The 26,323-nt window shown below is 37.7% G+C and overlaps 1 protein-coding gene across 2 annotated transcripts; it reads right to left on the reverse strand.

The window, feature by feature from the left end:
* Positions 1-290: 290 nt before the first annotated feature.
* On the reverse strand, positions 291-26,016 carry LOC136147247 (uncharacterized). 2 transcript variants are annotated; one of them, XM_065906565.1, is made up of 8 exons: positions 25,891-26,016; positions 12,494-12,615; positions 11,409-11,547; positions 9,154-9,275; positions 7,227-7,337; positions 5,476-5,582; positions 2,470-2,560; positions 291-544 (listed from the first exon to the last, which is right to left on the reverse strand). In XM_065906565.1, exons 1-8 carry the CDS (start codon positions 25,985-25,987, stop codon positions 428-430), a joined length of 906 nt encoding a protein of 301 aa, XP_065762637.1. In that variant the 5' UTR covers positions 25,988-26,016; the 3' UTR covers positions 291-427. The 2 variants fall into 2 exon arrangements, with proteins under 2 accessions (XP_065762637.1, XP_065762638.1); XM_065906566.1 differs by lacking the exon at positions 291-544 and having other exon boundaries at positions 2,531-2,656.
* Between the last annotated feature and the right edge of the window lie 307 nt (positions 26,017-26,323).

Below are 26,323 nucleotides of genomic sequence, written 5' to 3' on the forward strand. Positions count from 1 at the left end.
ATTTTGGTCTTTGTGCTAGTCTCCTCAGATAAAGGGCTGTACAGGAATCTTACATAATAGAGATCTAAGATATGAGATCTCTACCTTCCCCTCCCCTCTCTTTCATGATAGAAACTACTTCTGATCTTTTTTTTTTTCTTGGTCATATCTGGACTTGGTATACAAAGTTGGTGACTAAAGGATACAAGTTTATATTTTTGACAGAATCAAAGAAACCAGGGGAAAACTTTTTTTCAGATAAATATTTTAATAAAAGTATCACACAAAGTTGTATATATATATATACATACAACTATTTACAAATATGCAAGCATATGTACAAACACTAGAATGGAATACATAGGAAATAATGTGTTAGGATACTGAAATTCTGTTTCTTTTAAATTATTTTGTAATTATTTTACACCAAGGCAGGACTATTTTAGTTTCAGAGAATCTTGTATAAATGTATTTGTTCAAGAGCTTCTCTGTCAATATCCTTTTCTGGGAATACATCATAGTTCAGCGGTATCTCTTCAACCCAAGGAGATAACTGTATATTAACCTGAGGAAAAAATAATTGTTCATATTATAAACAAATATGAAAATTACAGAATGAAGCTACTCTTTTCAATTTCAAGGAATCAGATTTATATTACAGTGAGAGGGACTAAGTCCTACACGGTGCCACATGAACAATTCTTTGTCATAGTAAATGGCAGGCCTGTAGACTCAGGGACTTAATTAATTTACCTTGATTTGGGAACTTGAAAGGATAAAGAACATATACAATAATTATTTTAATGTAACTAGTTTAATAAACTAGCTTAATAAAGGATTAAAACAACAATGGAAGTACACAGAGAAACTTCATATATACACAGTGATGGTGCTAACAAGTTGCATGAGAGGAGCTAATCTCCCTCTATAACCTTCATCAGGGTCTTCCCTTCACATTGCAAACTTGGGTCTCCAAGACAAGGAAATTCTTGAGTCACCAATGGATATACCTACTTAAAAAGTTTCATTAAATCAGAAAGTAATAATGTTATTCAAGAATTCATATGTAAGGACTCTTTCAAAAACATTTTACTTTGGTAACTGAAAATCACTGAATTATTTCAATACATATAAACATTATAAATTGGAGAGCATGTATTTTATTTTATTTATTTATTTTTTTAATTTTTTTTTGAGAGCATGTATTTTAAAAGGTGTGTTTTTATGAGTATGGAAAAGTACGGCAGAATCACACCACTCACGGGGTAGAGATCTCAAGGGGAGGGAACTGGGGAGATTACCATCATGTCTCCATGTATCTCTGGATTATTTCTCCTGTTATGGTAAACATGACTGTAATTTAGATGACTGACAACAATTTTTGAAGAAGGTATTATTCAAGATTGTTTAGTTTCTTAAAGGAAGAAATAAGATACTTAAATTTTGCAGTGATTATATGCAACGGAAGCACTATGAAAGAAAATGATAATATGATTCTGTATTAAGAAATGCTACAATATCTCATCGAGGGGTCTCAAAGAGCTTTACAAATATTAATTAACCTTTATAAAAGAGTCAATTTATTGGGATGAATCTTATTATTAACTATCAACCTTATTTTGTATGGAGAATCTGAGGAATACAGAAGCAGCTTGAGCAAGACTCCAAACTGACCTAGAAGCTAAACTGTGTTCAGGATATGGCCTCCAACCCACTTACTGGAGAAAAAGTTATGATGTGGGTGTTTTTAAGTCTCTTACAAATATTTAATAGCATTTGTAACCTAAAACTGTAATTCCACAGTTAGAAACTCATGCCCATCGAGTCGGTGATGCCATCACCCATCTCATCCTCTGTCGTCCCCTTCTCCTCCTGCCCCCAATCCCTCCCAGAATCAGGGTCTTTTTCAATGAGTCAACTCTTCGCATGAAGTGGCCAAAGTACTGGAGTTTCAGCTTCAGCATCAGTCCTTCCAATGAACACCCAGGACTGATCTCCTTCAGGATGGACTGGTTGGATCTCTTTGCAGTCCAACGGACTCTCAAGAGTCTTCTCCAACACCACAGTTCAAAAGCATCAATTTTTTGGTGCTCAGCTTTCTTCACAGTCCAACTCTGACATCCATACATGACCAGTGGAAAAACCATAGCCTTGACCAGACGGACCTTTGTTGGCAAAGTAATGTCTCTGCTCCGCTGTGATTCACGGGGCCGCAAAAAGTCAGACACGACTGAGTGACTGAACTGAACTGAGTTAGAAAAATTGGGTGGAGAAGCAAAGGTATCTAGATCAGGATCAGAATGACACTCTCAGAGCTCTGGAGGAATGTGATTAAACCACAGAACAGTTCTTCAGCCATAAGGTTTTGCTACTCTTTCTAGTGTTGTCACTGTGTTCAGACTGAACATTTCTAGAATAGTGTAACAGCTATCAGAAAAGAGCAGGAGAAAAATTTTGACAATAAAAGTGCTGGGAAAGAAGCTTACATACCTGAAGACCCGAGAGAGAATCTTCCAGGCCTGGTACTGTCACCAATAATGACCCTTGTTTTCTTACATTATGGCAGATATATTCCCAAGCTCTACAACACATTAAAAACTTCTGTGTTAGGGTTTACCAGACACTGGATATTTTTTAAAAATGAGGATGACAAAAGCATATGCAGCAGAGGTGATATCTAGAAATCCAGATGGGCAAAAACGTTAGCCTGCAGGGAACAGAGCTGCGGCAACATACTAGTAATTGGTAAAGTCAGTTCCTGAAGGGATGTTGGCAAAATTGTGGAGTTACAATACTGAGAGAGATTTAACAAGATGGGGGATTAGGGTTAATACAAGCAATTGTGAATAAGACCACAAAGAAGTTTTCAGAACTGATACAGATGTCAAAGCTGGATCATGGTTAATGCCCCTTCAATTCTTTATGATCTGTCAAACTTCCAACAGAATGGAACCGAGCTGAGGGGAGTGGGTGGGAAAGAGTCATGGAGAAAAGCCACAGAAGCCAGAAAACAAGCAAAGGCTAATAATAAGAACATAATATGTAGATCTTTTAAAATAACATCAAGAGTGCAATCATACTTTATTTGGCTGTCAGAAATACTCAGCGGAAAGCCTTGTGGACAATGTGATACCTGAGAAGTTCAGTGTGATCAGCTAGGTGTAAAGCACAAAGGCAGGCCGTGTGCACGTGTATGTGTCAGAGGGCACTATTTGACCCATTCTGATTAGCCTGTAGTGCAGACACGAATGGGATTTCTACACTGTATGCGTCTTGACAGTACACCCCACTGGGGGGCAGGGGTCAAGCAGAGCAAGAAGTGCACCCCTTGCAACGGGGCAGGTGGGCAGCTGTGCTGTCTGCACTCACTTTAGTTCTTGCAATGGCTATTGGGTGTAGTACATTCTGGAGCTTATTAGGCAAAATGATAACAAATGTTCTTTTTCTCAGGTTAGATCTAAAACCAACTAGCAGTGTTTGATAATAATTATCACTGTGCTTGGGCTAGAGCTGTCTGTTGTTTTGATGCAGTTCCCTAAAAATGATGTTTTTTCAAGTCTGTTTAGTAAGACTGAAGAAGCTGATTATATTAGCACGATTGGCCATGGCTCTAAAAACAGCACTTGCTGCTTCTGAGAAGTTGTCATTGCAGTAGTTGTATAGGTTTTACTTACTGAAAAAATACACAGAGGTACCTTTTAAACTAAGACTTACTCTACTTGCTACAATATAGAATAATACAGGTAAATGATCAGTTCTGTCAGAATGATTCTAACGTCAGAATGCTTTATCTTCTAAACTTTCTCCTGTGTATTGTCATTCATGAAGATAATTATCTATATTTAAAATTCATTGCACTTGACTAATTTGGAGAAATGACTGAACACATGGGGTCAATACCTATTTGGTGAGTCATGCAGAGTTTGCAAATGAATTTTCCAAGATAGCACAAGCATGCAGCAGTTCCAGTATCAAGTTGACCAGTAACATCTGTCATTCTTCAGCATTTAAAATCTTCCTTTATGAATCTTCCAAGAGTTTAAGGTGCTTTTCTCTTTTAACTTCTTATAATATTGGTATTATTTCATTCTCTAACCATTATTTAACGTTTTGACTACTGGTCATGAACTTGAAAAGGTAAAAAGCTACACAAACTTTGTCCACTGGAAATTAAGTTTAAAGAGTGCACTATGGTTAAAACAACTTTGTTCATGTTATGTTTCTGGTCTTTACCCTGTGAACAAAAAAACATCACCTGTTCTGGCTGCACTTTGATGATATGATTAGCTTTCTGTTGAACAAGTTTCTTTATAAACAATTTACATTGCTAATTTTGTACTGATCTTAACCTAGAAGTAACAGATGTGTGCGTGTGTGTGTGTGAGAGAGAGAGCGAGCGAGAGAAAGACAGAAGGTGAAGGGATAGCAGATAGAGGTTTAGTCATTCAAGATTCTGCTCCATATTAACTGTTTATGGTCTATAATTATGTACCTTTTTATTTCTAAGCAGTAGAAATCTCCCTGATGCACTAATGCAAACATGAATGTAATGCCCTTTCATATATATGGAAAGGCGCTTTCTTGTATCTAGAGTTACATATGTCATTATGATAAATAAGTTAGTAAGCCTAACTGACCAGAAAATCAGTGTCTTGGACTGTAAGAATTTTCTAATTAGAGGATCCTGTAAGTCCTGATGAGAAGTCAGAAAAGTCACAGGAAACTCCCTGCAGTCCAGTGGTTAGGACTCCATGCTTTCACTGCCTAGAGCATGGGTAAGATCCCTGCTTGGGGAACTAAGATCCCACAAGCAATGTAGTAGTGTGGTCAAAAATTAAAAAAAAAGAAACCAAAAAAACTGATCACAGATTTGCTAATTTTTCTATTGCCTAAATAGTGGAATAAAGTCTAGGAACCTACTATTACTATCTTAATAACATTTTAAAAATTTGGTAATTATTCATTGTTTTTTAGGTGAATATTCTTTTTTCTATAGTCATTTATGGGCAGCAGTTAAGTCCCATCATTCTGTGACAGGATAGCAAAAGGACATGTGTTTTTTCAAAGAAAAGAAAGCTGAGGCAGAAAAAAACTTAAGACCCACTGGGAACTGACAATTAACTTCTTGCATCCCTGACTGTGAAGAGAAAGCTTGGGTCATGACACCATTTTCTTTTTTTTTTTTTAATTATTTATTTTAATTGGAGGCTAATTACTTTACAATATTGTACTGGTTTTTGCCATACATTGCATGACACCATTTTCTATCTCCTCAAAATCAGATGTAATATTTTACAAGGTTAGACGACCAAAATTTATTTTTATTTTCACTTAGACATAACACATTTTCTTAATAATATAATCTCCTGAGAGTTGAGGTCATTTCTAAAAAGTTTAGTATCACTCCAGGGCCCCAAGTTCAATCTGTGGTAGGGGAATGAAGGTCGTCCTACAAGCCTGGCCATGCCAAAATAAATAAATAAATAAATAACGTACCTGGCCTGTTCTGTCTCATTAAGAAAATATTCGAAGACATTATTCATTATAATAACATCAGCATTCTGCAGAAGTAAACCTTGTGTACAAACGTCTGCATGAAGCACCTAAAGAATGAATTAATGTAAGAGGACAGGACACCGTATCACATAACCACTTAAGAAATAGCTGTTCATTCAATGACATTGCGAGGCAGCCGGTAAGGGAGAGTCACACTTCTTAAAATGGGAGTACAGTATATTTACTACTACTGCTTTTGAAGATACTTAATATCTAATAAAAACCATAACCTTGTGAAAACTTTATTTTTTAGATAGAATTATTTATATAGTCATAAGTACACTCTCTTCACTCCCAATTTAGAGCTTTTTCTACTGTATCAGTAGTTATGAGTCAAAGGAACTAGGTTCAAATTCTGGCTGCATTATCAACTAGATTTATACATTTGAGTAGTCAAATGTCTTCATAAATAAAATGGAGTAATATCCATCCTGATTCACAGACTCAAATGGGACTAAGTAAAGTTCAAAAAGTAATTTGTAAAATGTTAATACAAATATGTTAACTGGCCTTGTCTGACTCTTCATCCAAAATTTACTTGAATGTATTATTTATCCAAGAAAGCAAACAAAACAATTTATTAGAAAATTAAATACCTCAAAAAATTAGCTTAGACTATAATCAACAAGTTTTGTAGAACACAGTCAAGATAACAGGAAGAAATATTTATTTGCTCAAGAGCAAAGCAAATTAACTTTTATTTTAAAAGAAGAGAAAAAGTTTTTTGTATTATATGATTTATTTCCAAAAAAGCACTTAGTCTTACAAATAAATAATATGCAGAGGTGTTTTTCAGAATGTTTAAATCTTGATTTCTAATTAAGTTGATATTCCTCTTATTTATGTGATTTATTATGTAACAGCAGTGTGTATTTGTTCACTAAATATGGAATAGTGAGAAAAATCTATAAATTTAATATTGGACAATGAATTCTCTTTGATCACTTGCCTCTCAATTTATAACATGAGAGACAGAAAAAAAGGAAGGATGAAAGAAGGAAGAGAACAAAAAGTTTTCCTTCTATACAAAGGTGAAGGGTAGATTCTGAATCTTACTAAGATACGTCTTTGAATATTAGATTGAACTGAACACCAGAAATCCTTAGATACCCAGTACTTCTGTGCACTGCCACTGGAAGTGTAGGATCACTAGTGAAATGATAAGGATTATGGCATTAACCAAAAAACTTCCTTTCTCCTTTCTGGTTACTTTTCCCCTTAACTATAACAAACAGAAAATTACTGTCACAGCCCAACTCAGGGCACCATCCTCCCATGAACTGTTAGTCTGTGGTACCCACAATTCCTCTTGCAAGTTTATAAAAGAAGATAAAGAACTGTGAGCATTACATAATCTTTTTGCTTACTTTCAACATTCAGGGTTTAATTAAATGCACATCTGACAACATAAAGATATTTAAAATTGCTGCTAACAAAAACTATAGTTGATATGAAGAAAACTAAGAAAAAAAATTCTACTTTCTAATAAAATTGGGGAGGAAGAGAAAAGTGTGAGTGGAACATAATGATAATAATTCATCTTCATTATTAATATTATAAAATATTAACTCAATCTATTTCTATACAACAGCAATGAAGGATAGATTCAAGTATTTTCCAACTCCAGTAGAGAAGAAACTTGGCTAAATTTGCTACACAATGGATAAGAGAATAAATATTTTAAAAAGTACCTTTATTCTGTCAGTGAACTGATACTTTTTTATGATCATTTCCTGCAACTGGCAAAAGTCTCCATTCAGTTCTACTCCATATAGTTGTGATGCTGAACTGTAAAGATAACCCTAAAATATGAAGACACATGATGCAAAAGAATTAACTTTTAGTTATGGGTTTATTTCTACTTGAAAATTTAAAAGTCAAACTTTTAAAAAAGAATTCAATAAACTAAATAAAAGTAAAGATAAATAACTATATAATTTATGTAAAACAACTTCAACAACTTAGCCTCTTATTCATCAAGATCTCAATGGTAGTTTATTAATTTCCATTATTTAAAAGTAATTTCATCTTATTTATCAAATATTACTATTTTAAGCCCTCCCTTTATGTATACTTGTAGAAGAATAAATTTTTTCCAAATAAAGGCTAAACTTCCTAAAAGCATAAAAATAAAAAAGTAATTATGTTTTTAAGGATTGATTTCTTACTTTTCTCAATAAAATTACATTCAACAAAGTTGGAAATACAGAAAGTGATCACATACAGATTCTTTCTTTAATATGCTGTTTCTGTAATTTCTTAGAACATTACATCAGAGGAAAGTAAGAAAGGTGTTAACCTATTGGAAATATAATGGACACTCAACACAGTCTGACATAAGATGCAGGTGGCTGGAGGTGTGTCCTGTTTAGCTTACGGAAGCCAGCCTGCTGTTTGGTAAATCCATCAAAGACAACTGGCCATCAGTTAACAAGGATCATCAAAAACAGACTATGTATTATTACCTATCTATTTTTGGTTGTAATAACAAAAACAATCTGGAAGGAGAGGTCAAATTGTATTCTGAAGACCATTTTACATCAACTAACACCTATGTGTAAACTCAATTTATATTTATAGCTCACCATAGATATTTAGAATATGTTCAACAAAGCATATGTAAATACTAAAAAAATATTGTTGACTGAATCAGGGACCTCTATACAGGAAAATGATCATATGTTTAATCTCAATGATGCTGCCAAACACCTGCACAGTCACAATTATTCAGCTATATTTGTTTCTAACAAATAAAAAAATAAACAAGAGTGGACAAAATATGGTAAACAATCATAATCTCTAATGTTCACCAAGCAAAATCAGCAGATAAACTGTACTTTCTATTATGGCTGTCTTTTCTAACTGTAGGACAAAAGTCAATGCTGAAAAATAAATGAAGCATGAAAGGGTTAACTGTTTCTGTTTAGAGTAGGCAGTGATGCTGGGAACGGACAGAGCCTGTTTCTGGCATGAACTCCTACGGCTGCTGGCCACATGTTTTAACACGTCTGCTAATGACAACCAGAAACCACATTTCAGTTTTTTTGATAAAACCATTTAAGAACATTAAAAATATTCATGATTTGAATTTTTTTTAAAGAGTCACATTGAAGTGATATCTCAGACACAAAAATCTACGTTCAGACTTTGGATCACTGAAAACCACGGTGTGTCCTGTGTCCAAGATGATATCATCTGCTTTGCTCACTTACAGGTGAGGATATTGATGCCAGGGGTGTGGAGTTCCCTAGTTGAGCAAATTTGTCAGTTTTATAAGCGCTCTTATCAAAGTTTCGCGTGCTATACTGTTTTATGACATTACAGGAAATGGAGTTAGATGCGCGGTAAGTGAGTGACAGAATACCAAAGTGTTATGAGGGCCATCTGTTCCTGTTTTGCTGAAATTCCTTCACTTGTGTGACAGAGACAAACCAGGAAAGGAGATCAGAGAGCTGGCCTTTGAAATGTCCAAATTCAATACACTATTTTAACCATATTATTCTATTACTCTAAAAAAGCAAGCCAAGCTGTCACCTTAGATGGTGGCAGGCAAAACTGTTGGCAGTAGGAGAAGAAAGTATTTCCAAATGTTGACTATGTCCACAAGTTGGACTTTACCCCATAAAGGACGGTGCCAAGCCTGGAGCCAACGTCAACCAAGACCTTTCCCGACAGATCAGGGAGTACGTGATGATAAATGAATTTCAATTCCATGAGAGAGAAGGAATGAGAAATAAACCCTGGAGAATGAGAACAAACATTAAATTTTGCTTGAGGATTAACAGTTCCATTCTGTAATTTTAATTCTTTCACCTATATATTTCATGCTTTTCTTAATCGATGAAAGCCATTCAGAGGTTATTTAGAAAACATTAGTGTAATAACTTTGCACTCATTCACTCTGGGCTGTAAGACACAAGAACAAATACGCAATCTCTGACATTTAGGAGGCCTCTAGAAAACGGTTACTCAGCTGGCTCTCCCTATCCCCATGCTTCTCATCTCTTTCTCTTCCATCCTCTAGGGTGTCCTAGGCCTTTCTCTTCCTTGTCTCCCAATGAACTGCTTTTCCCTGAGACTGCTTCCTAACTCCCACAGCACCTGCTTTTCTCATTCTACCCCAGAGCCACCCACAGAGCCTCCACCTCTCGCTGCACAGACTGTAAACGACCAAATGAGCGACCATCTCTGGAGTGGAACAATGTGGCGCCCTGGCCAACCTCAAGCGTGGTCTGGAGAGCCGGAGACGGCTGGAATGGAAGGAGGTCAAGACACTGCTAAATTGTTATTTCCCTTAGTTTAATTGCTATAATTTCTAACCTCCTAGCCCATTTTCTCACTCCATTATTTCTGTAATGAAATACTTGGGAGAGCCTGAGTCTGTTTTTTTTCTGATATGGAGGTAACCCAAAGATTTTCTTTATTGTGTGGTAGTACATAATCTAACGGTCAGGAAACTTTGATCATAACTAATGAATGGTGGCAAATAAAATGGAAGCAATCAGGCTAATCCCTGGGAAGAAAAGAAAGGGTGACTAGGCCTCAGAAGTAACACTGGAGGTGGGGGGGTGCAAGGGCATTCAGCACCATCGTCTTTATTTCCCCTCATCCTCACTGCCCTCTTTGCCACATCAGTGCTCCTGCCCTGGGCTAGAGTCATTAGTGTCTTATAGATGACAAGCTCCTTTCACATAGGAAAGAAGAGCCCCACACGGGGACAGCTTTCTCACACTCACTGCAGTTATCTGGGTTGGTCTGGGCACCCAGCCACTATTTATAATCTGATTTTTATGCGAAAATGCATCCTAATCTCCCCAATTTTTCTTTATCAAACATAGCTCTTCTATAAATTTCTGTACATCAGATCTGAAATGGTGTTATAATTAGAATCCACTTTTTAATTCTCCCTCTGTTGTTCTTGTCTAACTCTTCTTCTATTTTGTAAACTTCAACCACTTCAAATGAATCTTAAAGCAGTGAACCAGGGTAGTTTAATTCCCAACTATAACACAGGTACAACAAATTTGTATTAGCCACATATTACAGATTTGATAGCAGTGAACTTTTGAGGATAATATTACCTAAGATCAGTAACATGAGCACATTACTATTCACCCACTCTAAGTAATGCCTCAAAATCTAGATTAGCAGGGAGACTGAAAGAGCATGTTTAAAGTAATACCCTAGACAATCATATCCAGTTTAAACAAAAGATATAGTAACAGAAGAGTTTACATCTTAGCAGCATGGAGTCAGTCTAGTTTCCGGTTTGAAACACAGGTGTTGCATCTGAGGGACAGAGATGCAGGAGACTATGACTAGAGCTGTCCTGTGTTACAGGCAGGAGATGCTCCATGTCAAATCACAGCCTTCATAAACTCTCAAAGATTATCCATCTCCATCTTCTGAGTATGCACCCATCCAACAATATCAGATTACTATCTGACTTTGCAAGTAGATATTTCTATGGGGAGAAAGTTTTCAGCTCCCTTGGCAGTTATATTTCTCACTGTAAATAAATCACTGCTACGGATAAATGTGAATCTCTTTTGAGTATATAAAGTATGATTTAGTTTCCCCATATTCAACCACTTCCAATTAGTTTCAGGACCTGAGAAGTCACCTCCAATTAAATATGTTCAGTAAAAAGCAGAAATACTCCCACAGGGGACATGAAGGGGCCTAACCTCCCTGGACAATGTTTCTATTTAGTTTCTCTGATTTTAGTAATTGGTAATAGCTAGGCTGCAGGTTGGCCTTTTGCTTTTAAAAAAGCCAAAAAACAGTGAACGCCTGGTCAACAACCTGCATAGTCATGACATGGAATGAAAAATACACACAAAGTCGTCAGGTTTGCAGGCTCGAGTGCCCACCTAGAGGTGCCGTCCGATGTGAGCCGCACACCATACAGTAGTTTCTGCTCATTTTTCCTTCCTCACATAATGAATCAATAAAGTCTTCATCATAAAGGAATGCATCAACGTGAACTGTGGGTTCTGGCTGCTGCTGTATCTGGTGGAGAGAAGAAAAACATCAAAAGAAACAGAGTACAAAGAAGTCTCTTTTTATTGCTAAATAAGGCAAAACATCAGTGGTTCATATGCTGAAATTCTGAGAGCAACAACAGCCAGAAAGACAAGTTTCGCTCATGGAAGTCAGCAACTCTGCTTTCACGCTATTTTTGAGACACTGGCAACTTGCTATTTGACCATGTCATGATGCAAAACATGGCTATTAGAAACCGATAAAAATTTAAGTTGAAAGGAGTATTTTGAGATCATTTTGTCCATCCTAAGTAGTATATTTTACAAATAAGGAAACATACCCAGAGAGATTTCTCCCAAGAACTGACACTAGTTAGTTCAGAGGGGGAGAGGAGAAACTGATACCAAGTCTTCTGAGTCTACCTGTCAGGGACTTACCCATCAAAATACTTGGCAAGTAATCTTTGCCCAGAAGCAAAGTTTTCAAATAATAAAAAATGTTTAGTAAAATTTCATGCTTACAAATAATAATAGCACTTAATGCTGGTAGTACATGGTGTAACAGCAAGCAGCTACAAAGAAAAACAATGTTTGTTCCCTTCTACTTCAAGGATAATAAAGAATCAACAAAAGGGTGAACTTCACCCTGATAAAAGTCAGGGAAATGGAACAGGGCAGAGAAAACCAAGACAGTTACATAGGCAGTGACAGATTACTGTTGTATTGCTGGGCCTTGATTTGGGGTGGGGTGGGGTCTGCTTGGCAAACAGGATACCCTCAAAAAATATCTTTTGAATGAATGGTACTAGGGAGTCAGGGGGTTACCGACTCAAAAGAATTGGGGAAATGGATGAAGCACCAAATGAAAAAGCAGAATTCAGGACTAATGATTAGGCTGGAAAGGCTAATGGGGTTAGAGAAGAGTAGAAGAAACCTCAAGTAGCACTAGGAATAAATTAATTTAATGTATTTACTTTTTGGAGAGCTAGATGTTCTGAAGAAAGCATGGTTTCTAGAGGTAAGCAATTCCGAAGGTCTTCTGCTATGTTTTTCAATATAACATCATTATTGTCTTGAGTGAATTCATCAAAATCTCCTGCCAAAAAAAAAAAGTCTAAGTTTTTATGCTTGCAGTTATACCTACACTAAGTGATTACAATGGATGGTTATCTTCTATTAGATAGCATCAATTTATAACAATAAATAAACATTCTAGGTCCAATGAAATATTCAAATTCTAACAAATGTTCCATGGAAAACATTGAGTTTTTTTCTAAGTTGCTTGAAAATACAAAACTTGACTATTTTAGCCTGTTATAGAACAACAAAGGCATTTAAAAAGTATGTAGTACTCTTACTACTTAAACTTATTAGTAAGTAGTCAAATATTCCTTTTGTGACCATATAGACTTTATAACTTTAGGAGGCATCGCATAGGGATAACTTTAATCTGAGCATCCCTGACTCCAATAAAATGAACCCAAGATTTCAGATAATAAGCACAAACAGATGGCACCAATAATAAACTTTACAAGAATCATGTTGCTCTGCTGCATCTGAACAGCAGATAAAATGATCATTAAAATAGCACATTTCTGATGGCTCTGGTCTACTTTTGGATATACTGGAAAAAGGGGAGTGAGCGTGTGTGTCAATGTATATAGCAATAAAGATGAAGAAAGTAAGTGATACTTTGTGAATTTATGTGAGGATGTAAAGGTGGTTTTTTTTTTCATTGTTCTGTTTTTTCAACTTATTTGTGTTCAAAAATTTTTTAATTGGCTCTAAAAAAGTATGGTTTCTAAGTAGCTCATACATAATTTTAAGTAGAACAGACTCACCTTGAAGTAAAACACTGTACAAGTTAGCTGTAGCCTGAATACCAAATACAGATCGGAAAGAACAACTAATGAAAACATTTTACCTTTTTCTTAAAAAACTTTCTTATAGTGAATTCTTGCCAGAGTAAAAGGACCTCAAGGGGACTGTGTTTTTCTTACTGTTTTAAAATAGCTATAAAAGGAAAACAGGTAGATTGTGAAGAAAGTATCATCCATTTCCACATACCCTATCCCTCAAGTCTTCGGTTGTTTTTAAATAGTTCATGATTTCCTTCTTAAACATATTAATAATAATTCTTGGGTTGGGTCAGAATGCTATTCTCAAATCCCTAAAACAATTAAAATTTGGATAATATTTTCTAGTTTGCAAAGTTCTTTCAGGTAGAAACTACATCAATTAAATATTATAACATCCATGTGAGGAAGACAAAGCAAGATTACCTTCTCTGACTCACAGAGGAGGTAATTAAGGCGACATGAATTGTGAAAAGTTACCAAGCAGGCCAGCAGCAGCAAAAGAAATAAACTTATGTGTTTTACTCTTCCTTTTCACTCTTTCCATTGTGTCTCTATATACACAGGTTCTTTCTCTGTACTGCTCTTCCCTCTGAGCAATAGTAGTTAACATGAAGATACATTATTTGACTCCCTGAACTAATGCAGAAAGGCCTTTTAACTCTTTTTTTCTTTCTTCACCTATCTACGACAGTGATCTAAATGTTGCTTCAAATTATTTATAGAAGGATGCAGAATATAAATTATAGACAAACAAAAATACTATGAAGATTCATTCCAAATTCTTCTATTTATTTAAAAATTTTTTATTATTATTATCTTTTTGGCAATGCCACACAACATGTGAGATCTTAGCTCCCTGCTCAGGGTTTGAACTTGTGTCCCCTGCATTAGAAACGTTGAGTCTTAACCACTGAATTGCCAGGCAAGTCCCCAAATTGTTTTAGGTGGAATTTAAATAGTATCTGTGATGCAGTTTTTTTAAAAACTGCAAGTATTTACTTTGTAAATACTAAGTATTTAATTAATACTAATTAATACTAAGTAATTAGTACTAAGTATTTATTAAAATTAAATTCCTTAAAACATTATTTTTAAAGGCTATGTAATATTCCACCATATTTGTATTAACCATTCACTCCTACTACTACATATTTATATACAATTATAACTGTGAAAATTTAGAGACATTGCAACTAACATTTGGCATACTTTAGCCTCTTTGCATAACATTTGGCCTCTCTGCGTTTATTTTCTTACTGTAAATTCCTAGCAGAAGTACTTAAATATTGTAAAGGTTTTTGCAACATACATAGTTATGTATGGATGTGAGAGTTGGACTATAAAGAAAGCTCAGCACCGAAGAACTGACGCTTTTGAACTGTGTTGTTGGAGAAGACTCTTGAGTCCCTTGGACTGCAAGGAGATCCAACCAAGTTCATCCTAAAGGAGATCAGTCCTGAGTGTTCACTAGAAGGAGTGATGTTGAAGCTGAACTCCAATACTTTGGCCACCTGATACGAAGAGCTGACTCATTTGAAAAGACCCTGATGCTGGGCGAGATTGAAGAAGGGGACGACAGAGGATGAGATGGTTGGATGGCATTGCTGACTCAATAGACATGAGTCTGAGTAAACTCCGGGAGTTGGTGATGGACAGGGAGGCCTGGTGTGCTGCAGTCCATGGGGTCGCAAAGAGTCAAACAAGACTGAGTGCCTGAACTGAACTAAATTTGCTACATACTGCTAAATTTCTTTCCTGCAAGATGATACCAATTTACTCCATCAGAAAAAAATAAGAATATGTGTAAGCCTTACTTCATGAAAGCCTTACAGCACTGAATTGTATTACAAAAACAAACTTTGTTTTAATTTGCATTTCTTTAATTACTAGTGAGGCTGGACATCTTTTAACATGTATAATAATGATTTTGGAATGTGTGATAACAGTATGTTGCTTGGAAAAAGATTAAAGGTGTTAATCAGTTGCCTTAGGACAGTTAGGTTTTTCTCAAATTACATATGCAAGTGGGAAGGGAATGGAGAAAGAAGAGTTTCTCTGCAGAACAAAACTCATTCTTTAAGTTTCCTACTTATATTTAATTAAGCACATGGGAAAAGGGAAGTCACCAAAGATGACAGTCTATGAATCAAGTTCTACGTTTTATATCTAGTCAGGTATCAAGTCCCATCATGTTCTCTTTTGAATCCACTTCCTCTTTATTATTGCTTCAACTACTTCATAGTCACAGGTACCACCTCAGACTTAGAAAACCAGGACAAACTCATAATTAGCTCCTGAATGATCAGTTTCTCTTCAATATAAGCTACCTTACACATTGATTTTGGAGAAGGAAATGGCAACCCACTCCAGTATTCTTGCCTGAAAAATCGTATGGACAGAGGAGCCTGGTGGGCTACAGTCCATGGGGTCACAAAGAGTCGGACATGATGGAGTGACTAACACAACACAGTATCTATTTTAAACTAATCTTGCTTACACTTCATTCATGTCACTCCTTCTCCTTACAATTTTGGGACAGCTTTCCACTTTTCAATGTATCCAGTATTACTCTAGACTTTCAAGGCCCTTTATATCACCAGAGTCTAACCATCCTATTTTCTACTCTCATTACTCACTAACGTAATTTTTGCTTAAGACAGGCAAATTCCCTCAGTTGTTTTCTACATTCCTTTCTGTTTATATTGCTCCTTTCAACTATGATCTTGTTTTTTTACAATAAGGGCCTTCTGAAGTTACTTCATCTCCAGGAAGTCTTACCTTCAGCCCTTGGCCGTCACTCACCCATATCCTTATCTCTAATGACTTATAATATATCATTAAACATTGGGCCATATATTTCCTATTATTCATTAATATCTTATATTACTTTGAAGTTTTTATTCAAAGTTTAAAACTTTACTGAGTGAACTTCTGATCTCAGACAAGATGGCTACTTCCCTCAATTTCCCCAGCTCCTCCCCTCTAAATACAATGAAATACCCTGGACGTAAACCAACAGGCAACCATAAAGGACTCTGAAGGCTAGAAAAAAGGTAAACTGTCTAGGAATGTCAGGAATTAAGGAAGGAAGGTCACCGTAGTGAATTCTCACCTGGGTTTTCATCTTCCATGTAGCCTGGATGGGGCCCTGGAGAGGTGAGTGACTACCAACCAGAGCTATCAACACCTATAGACTGAATAAAGAGAAAGTGAAAGTGAAGTCGCTCAGTCGTGTCTGACTCTTTGCAACCCCAAGGACAGTAGCCTGCACAAGGCTCCTCCATCCATGGGATTTTCTAGGCAAGAGTACTGGAGTGGGTTGCCATTTCTTTCTCCAGGGAATCTTCCCGACCCAGGGATCGAACCCAGGTCTCCCACATTGTAGACAGACGCTTTACCGTCTGAGCCACCAGGGAAGTCCTAACAAAACAAAAACTAAGACAAGTCTGCTCTCTCTCACCAAAGACCAGGAAAGGGGAAGAATAACAGAGGTGTACTGGGGAGCCCTAATCCCTAGCCGACACTTGGGGCAAAGGCAGGCTATCTGGTAGTAAAATAGGAGGCTGCTGTCTCCAGGCTCTCTACCCAGTACGATAGAGACTCAAACCTGAGGCCTCAGTCCTCTGCCCAGTGGCCAAGAGCAAACCAGGCCCTGTACTGCTCGTCCCCCTATCCCCGCTGGTGGAAGGCAGCTCAGTGACATAGGTGTCTTTCTCCAAGCAGGAAACACCAGCACAGACTGAGCAGGAAGCCCCAGCAGTGCCAAAGAATGAAACAAACCTGAATAGCACTGCAAGGGCACTGAAAACTAAATGCTGTCAGAGCTACAGCTAACAAAAGCAGGCCAGAATCATCAGGTTAAACTTAAGCAGGGCAACTGCCTACTAAGATAGAAAATCTGAACAGGCTCAAGTCAGCATAATATCTAAAATATCCAGGATAAAATAAAATTATCCTAGCATACGAACAAAATGTTCACGATTTAACAGAACATCATTTATATCAAGAACAGAAAAAATCTTCATTTGACTCTCACAATCTAGATGCTACTGTGCAAATTAGTCAGAGTTTGGATGATCAGACAAGGACTTTAAAGGTGCTATAAAGAAAATGCGTCAATAAGTAGTTATGAATTATCTTGTAACAAGTGAAAAAAATAGAAAGTCTCAGCAAAGAAGTAGAATTCATAGAAAAAGAAACAGCAACTGCAAAACAGAAAAATAAAATAAAAATAATTTAGAAACCCTTGCTGAAAGGGCTCTGTAGTAGAGATGACAGGATAGAATCAGTACACTTGAGTTGACAGATCAATAAAATTTATTCCATCTGAACAACAGAGAGAAAGTAGAAAAAGAAATTAAACAGAGACCTAAGGATCTTTGGAATAATGAAAGACCTAACACTGCTATCTGAGTTCCAGAAGTAGGGGGAAAAGTGTGGAGCTGAAAAGTATTGAAGAAATATAGCTAAACACTCCCTAAATTAGGTGAAAGATCTAAACCTACGAACCTTGGTTTAAGAAGCCAAGCAAAGTCTAAATATGATAGACCCAAAGAAATCCACCTAAGATCATATCATAAACTTCTAAAACCAAGAGACACAGAATAAATCTTTAAAACAACCAAAGAGGGACTTCCCTGTTGGCCCAGTGGTTAAGACTCTGAGCTCCCAATGCAGGGGGCCCAGGTTCGATCCCTGGTCAGGGAACTAGATCCCACATGCTGCAACCAAGACCTGGTGCAGCCAAATAAATGAATAAATATTAAAAAAAAAAAACAAAAAACCAAAGAGAAATGACTCATTCCCTACAGGGAAACACCAGGCAACAGTGAAGTTTTCATCTGAAACCATGGGAGCCAAGAGGTTACAAAATTGTTCAAATGCTGGAAGAAAAGGACTACAGGCTGTAAATTTTCTAGCTGATGAAATTATCCTTCAGGAATGAAGGAGAAGTAAAGACAAATCAGATGCAGAAAAACTAAAAAACAAAACATTTTTGTTGCCTTAAGACCTACCCTTAAAGAATGGGTAGAGGAAACGTCAACAGAAAGGAAACAGCAGAAGAGGGCTTGGAACTTCAGACAGGAAAGAACAGAACGTGTAAAAATAGACTTTCTCCTCATTAGTTTCCTAAATCATATTTGATGGTTAAATCAAAATTTATAAAACCACCTGTAATGGTGCTCAATGTAAATATACAGAGGAAATACATAAAACAATCATATTTTCAAAGTGGGGGAGGGTATAGGGGCCTATGTGGAAGTGAGATTTCAATATTTGATTCTAGTGATAAAAACACTGACAACCAGTAGATAGTGATGTTACATATGTATACTGTAATACTCAGAGTAACCACAAAGAAAACTCTACAAAGAAATACACTCAGAAACACTACAAAGAAGAACAGAATGCTAAAACTGTTCCATTTACCCACAGGAAGGCAAGAGGAGATAACAAGAACTTGAGAAACAGAAGGGTCAGAAAGGAAACTAACAATAAAATGCTATACTTAAGTGCTAACATATAGTAAGCTAATTGTAAATGGTCCAAATGCATCAATCAAAAGACAGAGATTAGCAACACAGATTTAAAAAATACAACTCACCCTGGGTTGGGAAGATCCCCTGGGGTAGGAAATGGCAACCCACTCCAGTGTTAATATGCTGTCAACAAAAAATCACTTTAAACATGCCAGGAAGACTGAATATAAAAGGATGGAAAAAAAAGTTGTGCCAACAGTTTAAAAAAAAAATAGGGTGGCTATACAGATATGAAATAAAATAGACGCTAAAGCAAAAAAAAATTATTAAGGACAAAGAAGAACATTACATACTGATAAAAGGATCAATCTATCAAGAAGACACAGTGATCTTAAATGTGCATACACTGAACAACAGAACCTTAAAATATCAATACATGAAACAAGGATTTCCCTGGATGTCCAGACAGTGGTTAAGACTCCATGCTTCCATGATCCCCAGTTAGGGAACTAAGATTCCACATGCAGCATGGCAGTGGAGAGGTGGGGGGGATGAAACAAAAACTGACAGAGCTGAAAGAAGAAACAGAAAAATTCACAATTACAGCTGGGGAGTTCAACACAATACTGACAGGACTACCGGGGAGAAAATCAGCAAAGATATAGAAGAACTGAAAAACATCATCAATCAACAAGATCTAGTAGGTATGTATAGAACACTCCACTAAACTGCAGTAGAATACAGTTATTCCAAGTGCCCACAAAACAGTCACCAAGATACACCATACTGAGTCATAAAACAAATATTAAAAATTTTTAAAGAATTTAAATCATACAGAGTATCTTTTCTGAACATAATGGAGCCAAAGTAACAGAAAGACAACAGGCAAATAGCCAAATGCTTGGAAAGTAAACAACATACTTTTAAATAATGATAGCTACAATAGTCAACAGAGAATAGAGGATTCAAAAAGATACAGAATAGATCCAGGCAAAAATGCACAAATAATTTTCAAAGATTCAAAAGCAATTCAATGGAGAAAGAACAGCCTTTACAACAAGCAGTGCTGGAGCAAATAGACATCTACAGGGGAAAAAATGAACTTCAACCTAAACTTCACTTTATACAAAAGTTAACTTAGGTCAAAGAACAAAATGTAACACACAAAACAATTCTTTTAAGAGTTTTGTAAAAAAGTTTTTTACAAAACTGTTTTAGGGTTTGTAAAAAACCTTAACACCTGAAACTAACACAGTACTGTATAATGTTTAAATAAAGAGGGGGAAAAAAGCATAGGAGAAAATTGTCAGAATCTAGGGCCAAAGAGATCTTAAACTTGACATCAAAAAACAAAAAACGGGGTAAACTGGACCTCATTAAAATTGAAAACTTTTGCTTTGCAAGCTGTTAAGAGAAATCAACAGGCAAAATTACTGGGAGAAAATATTGCATACACACATCTGACAGGGCTTATATCTAAAATAATAAATAGCTATTTATTATTTATATTTATTTTATAAATTTATATTATATTATAAATATAATTTTGGAGAAGGAAATGGCAGCCCACTCCAGGATTCTTGCCTGGAGAATCCTGTGGACAAAGGAGCCTGGTGGGCTGCTGGCCATGGGGTCGCACAGAGTCGGACATGACTGAAGTGACTTAGGATGCATGCATGCACTGGCGAAGGAAATGGCAACCCACTCCAGTGTTCTTGCCTGGAGAATCCCAGGGACGGGGGAGCCTGGTGGGCTGCCGTCTATGGGGTCACACAGAGTTGGACACGACTGAAGCGACTTAGCAGCAGCAGCAGCATGAGTATAATTTATATTATTTAATATAAACTTATACATATTTATATTTACAAAAGTATATCTATACTCACATTTGTATTATTTATTAATAACTTTATTATTTCTGTTTACAATAGGAAAAGGGCAAAAGACATACACAGATACTACATCAAAGAAGATATACAAATGGCAAGTAAACACATAACAAGATGTTCAACATCATTTTTAGAAACAGAAATTAAAACCCAATGATAGGGCTTCCCTGATGCCTCAGTGGTAAGGAGCCTGCCAGTGCAGGAGACACAAGCTCGATCCCTGATCTGGGAAGATCCCACATGCCATGGAGCAACTAAGGCCTTGCGCCACAACTACTGAGCTTGTGCTCTAGAGCCCAGGAGCTTCGACTACTTAGTCCACATGCCACAACTACTGAAGCCCTCACGCCCTAGAGCGTGACAAGAGAAGCCACTGCAGTGAGGACCCCGCACACCACAACGAGAGCAGCCCCTGGTCTCTGCAGCTAGAGAAAAGCAATGAGGACTCAGCATAACCAAAATAAAAAAATTAAATTATTTTTTAAAAAATTGGGAAAACCCCCCCAATGATATATCATTATACAATTTTCAGAATAGCTAACATAAAGATACTGAAAATACCAAATGCTAGTAAGGATACGGGAGTTCTTTACTAGCATTGTGGCTTACTTCCTTACTAGCAAGTGGCTCAGTGGTAAAGAATCGGCCTGCCAATATAGGAGATGCAGGAGAAGGTGCGTGTTTGATCCCTGGAGGGGAAAGATCCCCTGGAACAGGAAATGGCAACCCACTCCAGTGTTTTTTTTAACCTTTAGTTAGCGGGCTGTGCTCAGACTTAGTTGTGGCACGCAGAATCTTTGACCTTCCTTGTAGCACATGGGATCTTTAATGTGGTGTGTGAATTCTTAGTTGCAGCATGTAGGATCTAATTCCATGACCAGGGATCAATGACCTGGTCCATGACCGGGATCAAATCCGGGCCCCATGCACTGGGAGCATGGTCTTTTCCACTGGACTACTAGGGAAGTCCCCACACTCCAGTATTCTTGCCTGGAGAATTCAATGGACAGAGAAGCCTGGCGGCCTACAGTCCATGTAGTGGCAAAGAGTCGGACACGACTGAGCACGTGTGCATAGTGAGGATGCAGAGAAACAGGATTACAGTCACTCTGGAAAACAGTCTGGCAGTTCTATGTAACTAAAAATGCACTTACCATATGATGCAGCAATTACATTCTTGGACATTATCACAGAGAAATGAAAATTTACGTTAACACAAAAATATGTACATGAATGTTCACAGAAACAGTATTTGTAACAAAGGCTTTACTAGTCTGGATATGGCTTATAAGGCTTTTTACTCACATGTGTGGTGTCCAGGCTAGGACAGCAGAAATATGTAGGCTGGTTGGACATCTTGCTCTCCATAAGCTAGCTGGGACTTCCTGACACTGTGACAATCTCAGGGTAGTCAGACTACACAACATGATGGCCAGATTCTCCCAGAGCAAGTGTTCCAAGAAGCAGGAAGTAGAAGTTGTCAGTTTCTTAAGTCCTAAGTCTGAAATTGGCCTACTGTCATTCCTGTCAAATTCTATTGGTCAAAGGTGTCACAGAGAGCACCCAAATTCAAACGGGAGAGAGAACACAGACCTGACTTCTCATGGAATTTAAGAAAACAACAAACAACTTTATAGAAGTAGAACTGACATACAATAAACTGTGCATAAAGTGTACAGCAATGTAAGTTTTGACATATATATATATATAACATGCAGTATGAAAGATTGCTATAATCAGGATAGTGAATATAGTCACTATCCCAAATATTTCCTCCTGCCCCTCTGTAATCCTTCCTTCTCTCTAATCCTCTACCAACCCAGCCGCCAGAGATCTATTTTTTGTCACTATAGATTCGCTGGCATTTTCCTAGAGGTTTAGATAAATGGAATCCAAATAGGAAGTCTTTTTTCAGTATGGTTTATTTCACTTGGCAAAATTTGTCCATGTTGTTGCACAAACACTTCATTCTATTTATTTGCCAAATAGTATTCCAGTATAAAAATACAGCACAATCTGTTTATTCATTAACCTGTTTCTAATTGAGATGCCTTCCTCCTCCCCCTTTCCTTGCCGTATTGTATTGGCTAGACGCTCTGTTACACATAATCCCCCAATGGCTCAGAGGATAAAGAATCTGCCTGCAATGCAGAAGAGATGGGTTCGATCTCTGGGTTGGGAAGATCCCCTGGAGGAGGAAATGGCCACCCACTCCAGTATTCTTGCCTGGAAAATCCCATGAAGAAAGGAGCCTGGGGGGTTCCAGTCCCTGGGTCGCAGAGTCGGACATGAACGAGCAACAAACACTTTCTATTACCTAATCACTCAGTTATTGTAGCTATTAGTTACAGGCTTCCCTGGTGGCTCAGATGGTAAAGAATCTGCCTGCAATGCAGGAGACCGGGGTTCGATCCCTAGTTTGGGAAGACCCCCTGGAGAAGGGAATGGCAATCCACGCCAGTATTTTTGCCTGGGAAATTCCATGGACAGAGGAGCCTGGTGGGCTATAGTCCATGGGCTTGCAAAGAGTCGGAAACCACTGAGCGACTAACACTTTCAGAAGCTCTATTAAGATGCTGGCTAGAAGTGATGAGTACAAATCCCTGTTTTATTCTTAGGGGAAAGAATTCAGTCTTTCACCATTAAGTATGATGTCAGCTGTAGATTTTTCATAGATCCCCTTTATCAGGTTGAGAATGTTTCCTGCTATTCCTAGTCTGGTAAGTGTTTATCAGGATGAGATGCTGGATGTCATCAAACGCTTTTCTATGTCTCTTGAGATAATCATAGTTTTTCTTTTTAGTTAATATAGTGAATTACATTGCTTGATTTTCTAATGTTAATCTAACAGTGCATTTTGGAATAAATTACTTGTTTGTATTATTCTTTCTATACATCATGGCCATTTTTAATACACAATAAATGTGATGAAGAGAAAAGTACAATTATTTTTACTTATTTGACAGAAAAATTTTGTTTAAGAGGTATGCATTTGCCCAATGTATCTTTGTAGTTTCTGGAAAATACAATCTATTTACCTCATATACTTGATAACTTTCACAAACTCATAATGTTTTAATAAAGATTGGAAAATCTTTAAGTTATGTGGCTACTTCCTCAGTGGTAATACAATATAGAACTGGAATAGTATGCTGTTTGACAAATGTAACTAGATCCCCGCCTTTGCTTTTGAGATTTAGTAGGAATTTCAAAGAATCTCTAACAAGGGAAGGGAGGTGGGAGGGGGGTTCAGGATGGGGAACACATGTAAATCCATGGCTGATTCATATCAATGTATGGCAAAAACCACTACAATATTGTAAAGTAATTAGCCTCCAACTAATATAAATAAATGAAAAAAAAAAAGAGCCTCTAACAATTTTGTAGCTGCTGCTAAGCAGCAAGTCCAATTCTGTTCAGTGAAGATGTATTTAAAATACAGGAAGCAGAGAAGCTTCTAAAAGTTTCTAGTCATCTACAATTATCTTCCTTAAATATTAAAATATTTTCTTGAGGATTTTATTAATTTTCTTATAGCATAACTCAATTTTCTGACTTCTTAAAAATTTGTAACTTTTTAAAAATTTATTTTTAATTGGAGGATAATTGCCTTACAATGTTGTGTTGGTCTCTGCCATACAACAATATGAAGCAGTGTTAAGTATACAATATCCCCTCCCTTTTGATCCTCCCTCCCATCCCATCCCGCATTCCAGTCCTCTATGTCATCACAGAGCACAGGGCTGAGCCCCTTGTGCTATAGGAACTTCCCATTAGCTAGCTATTTTACACACGGTAATGTATGCATTTATAACTTGACTCAATAGAAACTTTTACACATTGTTGGTTTGACATCCTCATTTGTCTGGTAACAGACAACTGTTAACAAAATGCAATTTTTAATATGCCTAATGGGGACCGCACATATAGTTCTGGCTCTCAGTTCCCTTCACTTAATAGACTGTAGTTACTCTCCTGTATGTTGAAAGCTAAGTGAAGAGTCCATTTTATACACATACACGAAGTAGTATGTATATAAAGAAGTAGAAAAGAACAGATGCTCTACTGTAAGATTAGAGTCAATGCACTGAGGTCCTGTTGTATTTTTTTACTCTCTTCATTCATCTATTTGAGGCGGCAGTTGTCTCTCTGCGCTTTGTCCCTCATCCTTGTTTCATCCCTCTTATATTAGTGATCATTTGTTCATGTCTGGCTGAAAATAAACATGGAATCAACGTTTAGGAGCACAGAAGCAGAGCATAGTTTGGAGGAGTTCTCAAACAAGGAATTTTTTTATGTTTTCAGCAGGCTTCACTTTGCTAAGATAGATCTACCTCCATTCTTCAAAAACTCGACCTAATTACCACATTTCAATTCTAAAGTGTGCTTTTTTAGTATTACTATTAATATTATCCAAAACAAAGTCTTCCCCTCCCGGCTTTCTCTCTCTCCCCACCCTGGAACAACTCTTTTAAGTGTACGAACTATTGAGATTAGCTGGGACTTCCCTGTAGCTCAGATGGTAAAGAATCTGCCTGCAAAGCAGGAGACGCGGGTTCAATCCCTGGGTCAGGAAGACCCTCTGGAGAAGGAAACGGCAACCCACTCCAGTATTCTTGCCTGGAGAATCCCATGGGCAGAGGAGCCTGGTGGGCTTACACAGTCCATGGGGTCGCAGAGTCACGACTGAGCGATTAACACACACACATTGAGATTAGTTACATGTGACTTTGCCTATAGGGTAAAAAACTTCCAGTTCTACAGTCTAAAACTCATCTTGCAAAGGGCTTTTTCAGGTAGTATCCTATTGGTCGTCCCAAATTTGTGGGAGTAATGGGGAGGTGGGCTAACCCATTCCTCCCATTTTTTCCTTTAGGGAAGAGGGTAGACACAAGGCGGCCCTAGCTGCTTAAATCTGTAGCGGAATCACAAAATCCAGAGCCGGGTCTTTCTGCACCCAGTCTTAATCTGGACTCTTACTCTGCCAATGCTTGCGATGTGCCCGGGTCGACCGGCTCGGTAGCAGAGCAGAGGCCAGCACCGCTACCCCATGGAAGGCTTCTGGCCTCACCCTGGGTCCCCAAGGTCAGCGCCCACAGCATATCCTTGCCCCAACCGTCTGACTCTGGCTCTGATCGCTTACGGGTAGTTCGCATCCACTGGAGAAGCGCGGGGAGGTCCGCCGGAGCCACCGTACGGAGTAGTTGCAGTACTGCGAGCCGCGCGGAGCGGAATTCCATGTTGGAGAAGAAAGCAGAGCAGCGGAAGGTTCGCACTGCGCACGCGCAGGCAGAGGCCGGTTCAGACACCCGATTAGACCCGGCGTGGAACCCGCCTCCCTCGGCTGCCGAAGTCCTAAGCCCCGCCTCCTCCTTGCCCCTCTCACGTGCTCCTGCGACTCCCTGCTCTCACACAGCCCTACTCCGCCACCTTTCATAATTCCCCTCTTAGCTGGTGGTGTTCAGCCAAGTCATTTTTCTTAAAGTGGCGCCTGGAGGCTGGACTTCTTTCCTGAGATCGCATCCCTAGAAAGCCTCCTATCTTCATGCTAACTTTAATGCCGCAGTTATTAAGCG

The sequence above is a fragment of the Muntiacus reevesi genome, chromosome 15 (assembly GCF_963930625.1).
Source record: "Muntiacus reevesi chromosome 15, mMunRee1.1, whole genome shotgun sequence".
NCBI classification, from domain to species: Eukaryota; Metazoa; Chordata; class Mammalia; order Artiodactyla; family Cervidae; genus Muntiacus; species Muntiacus reevesi.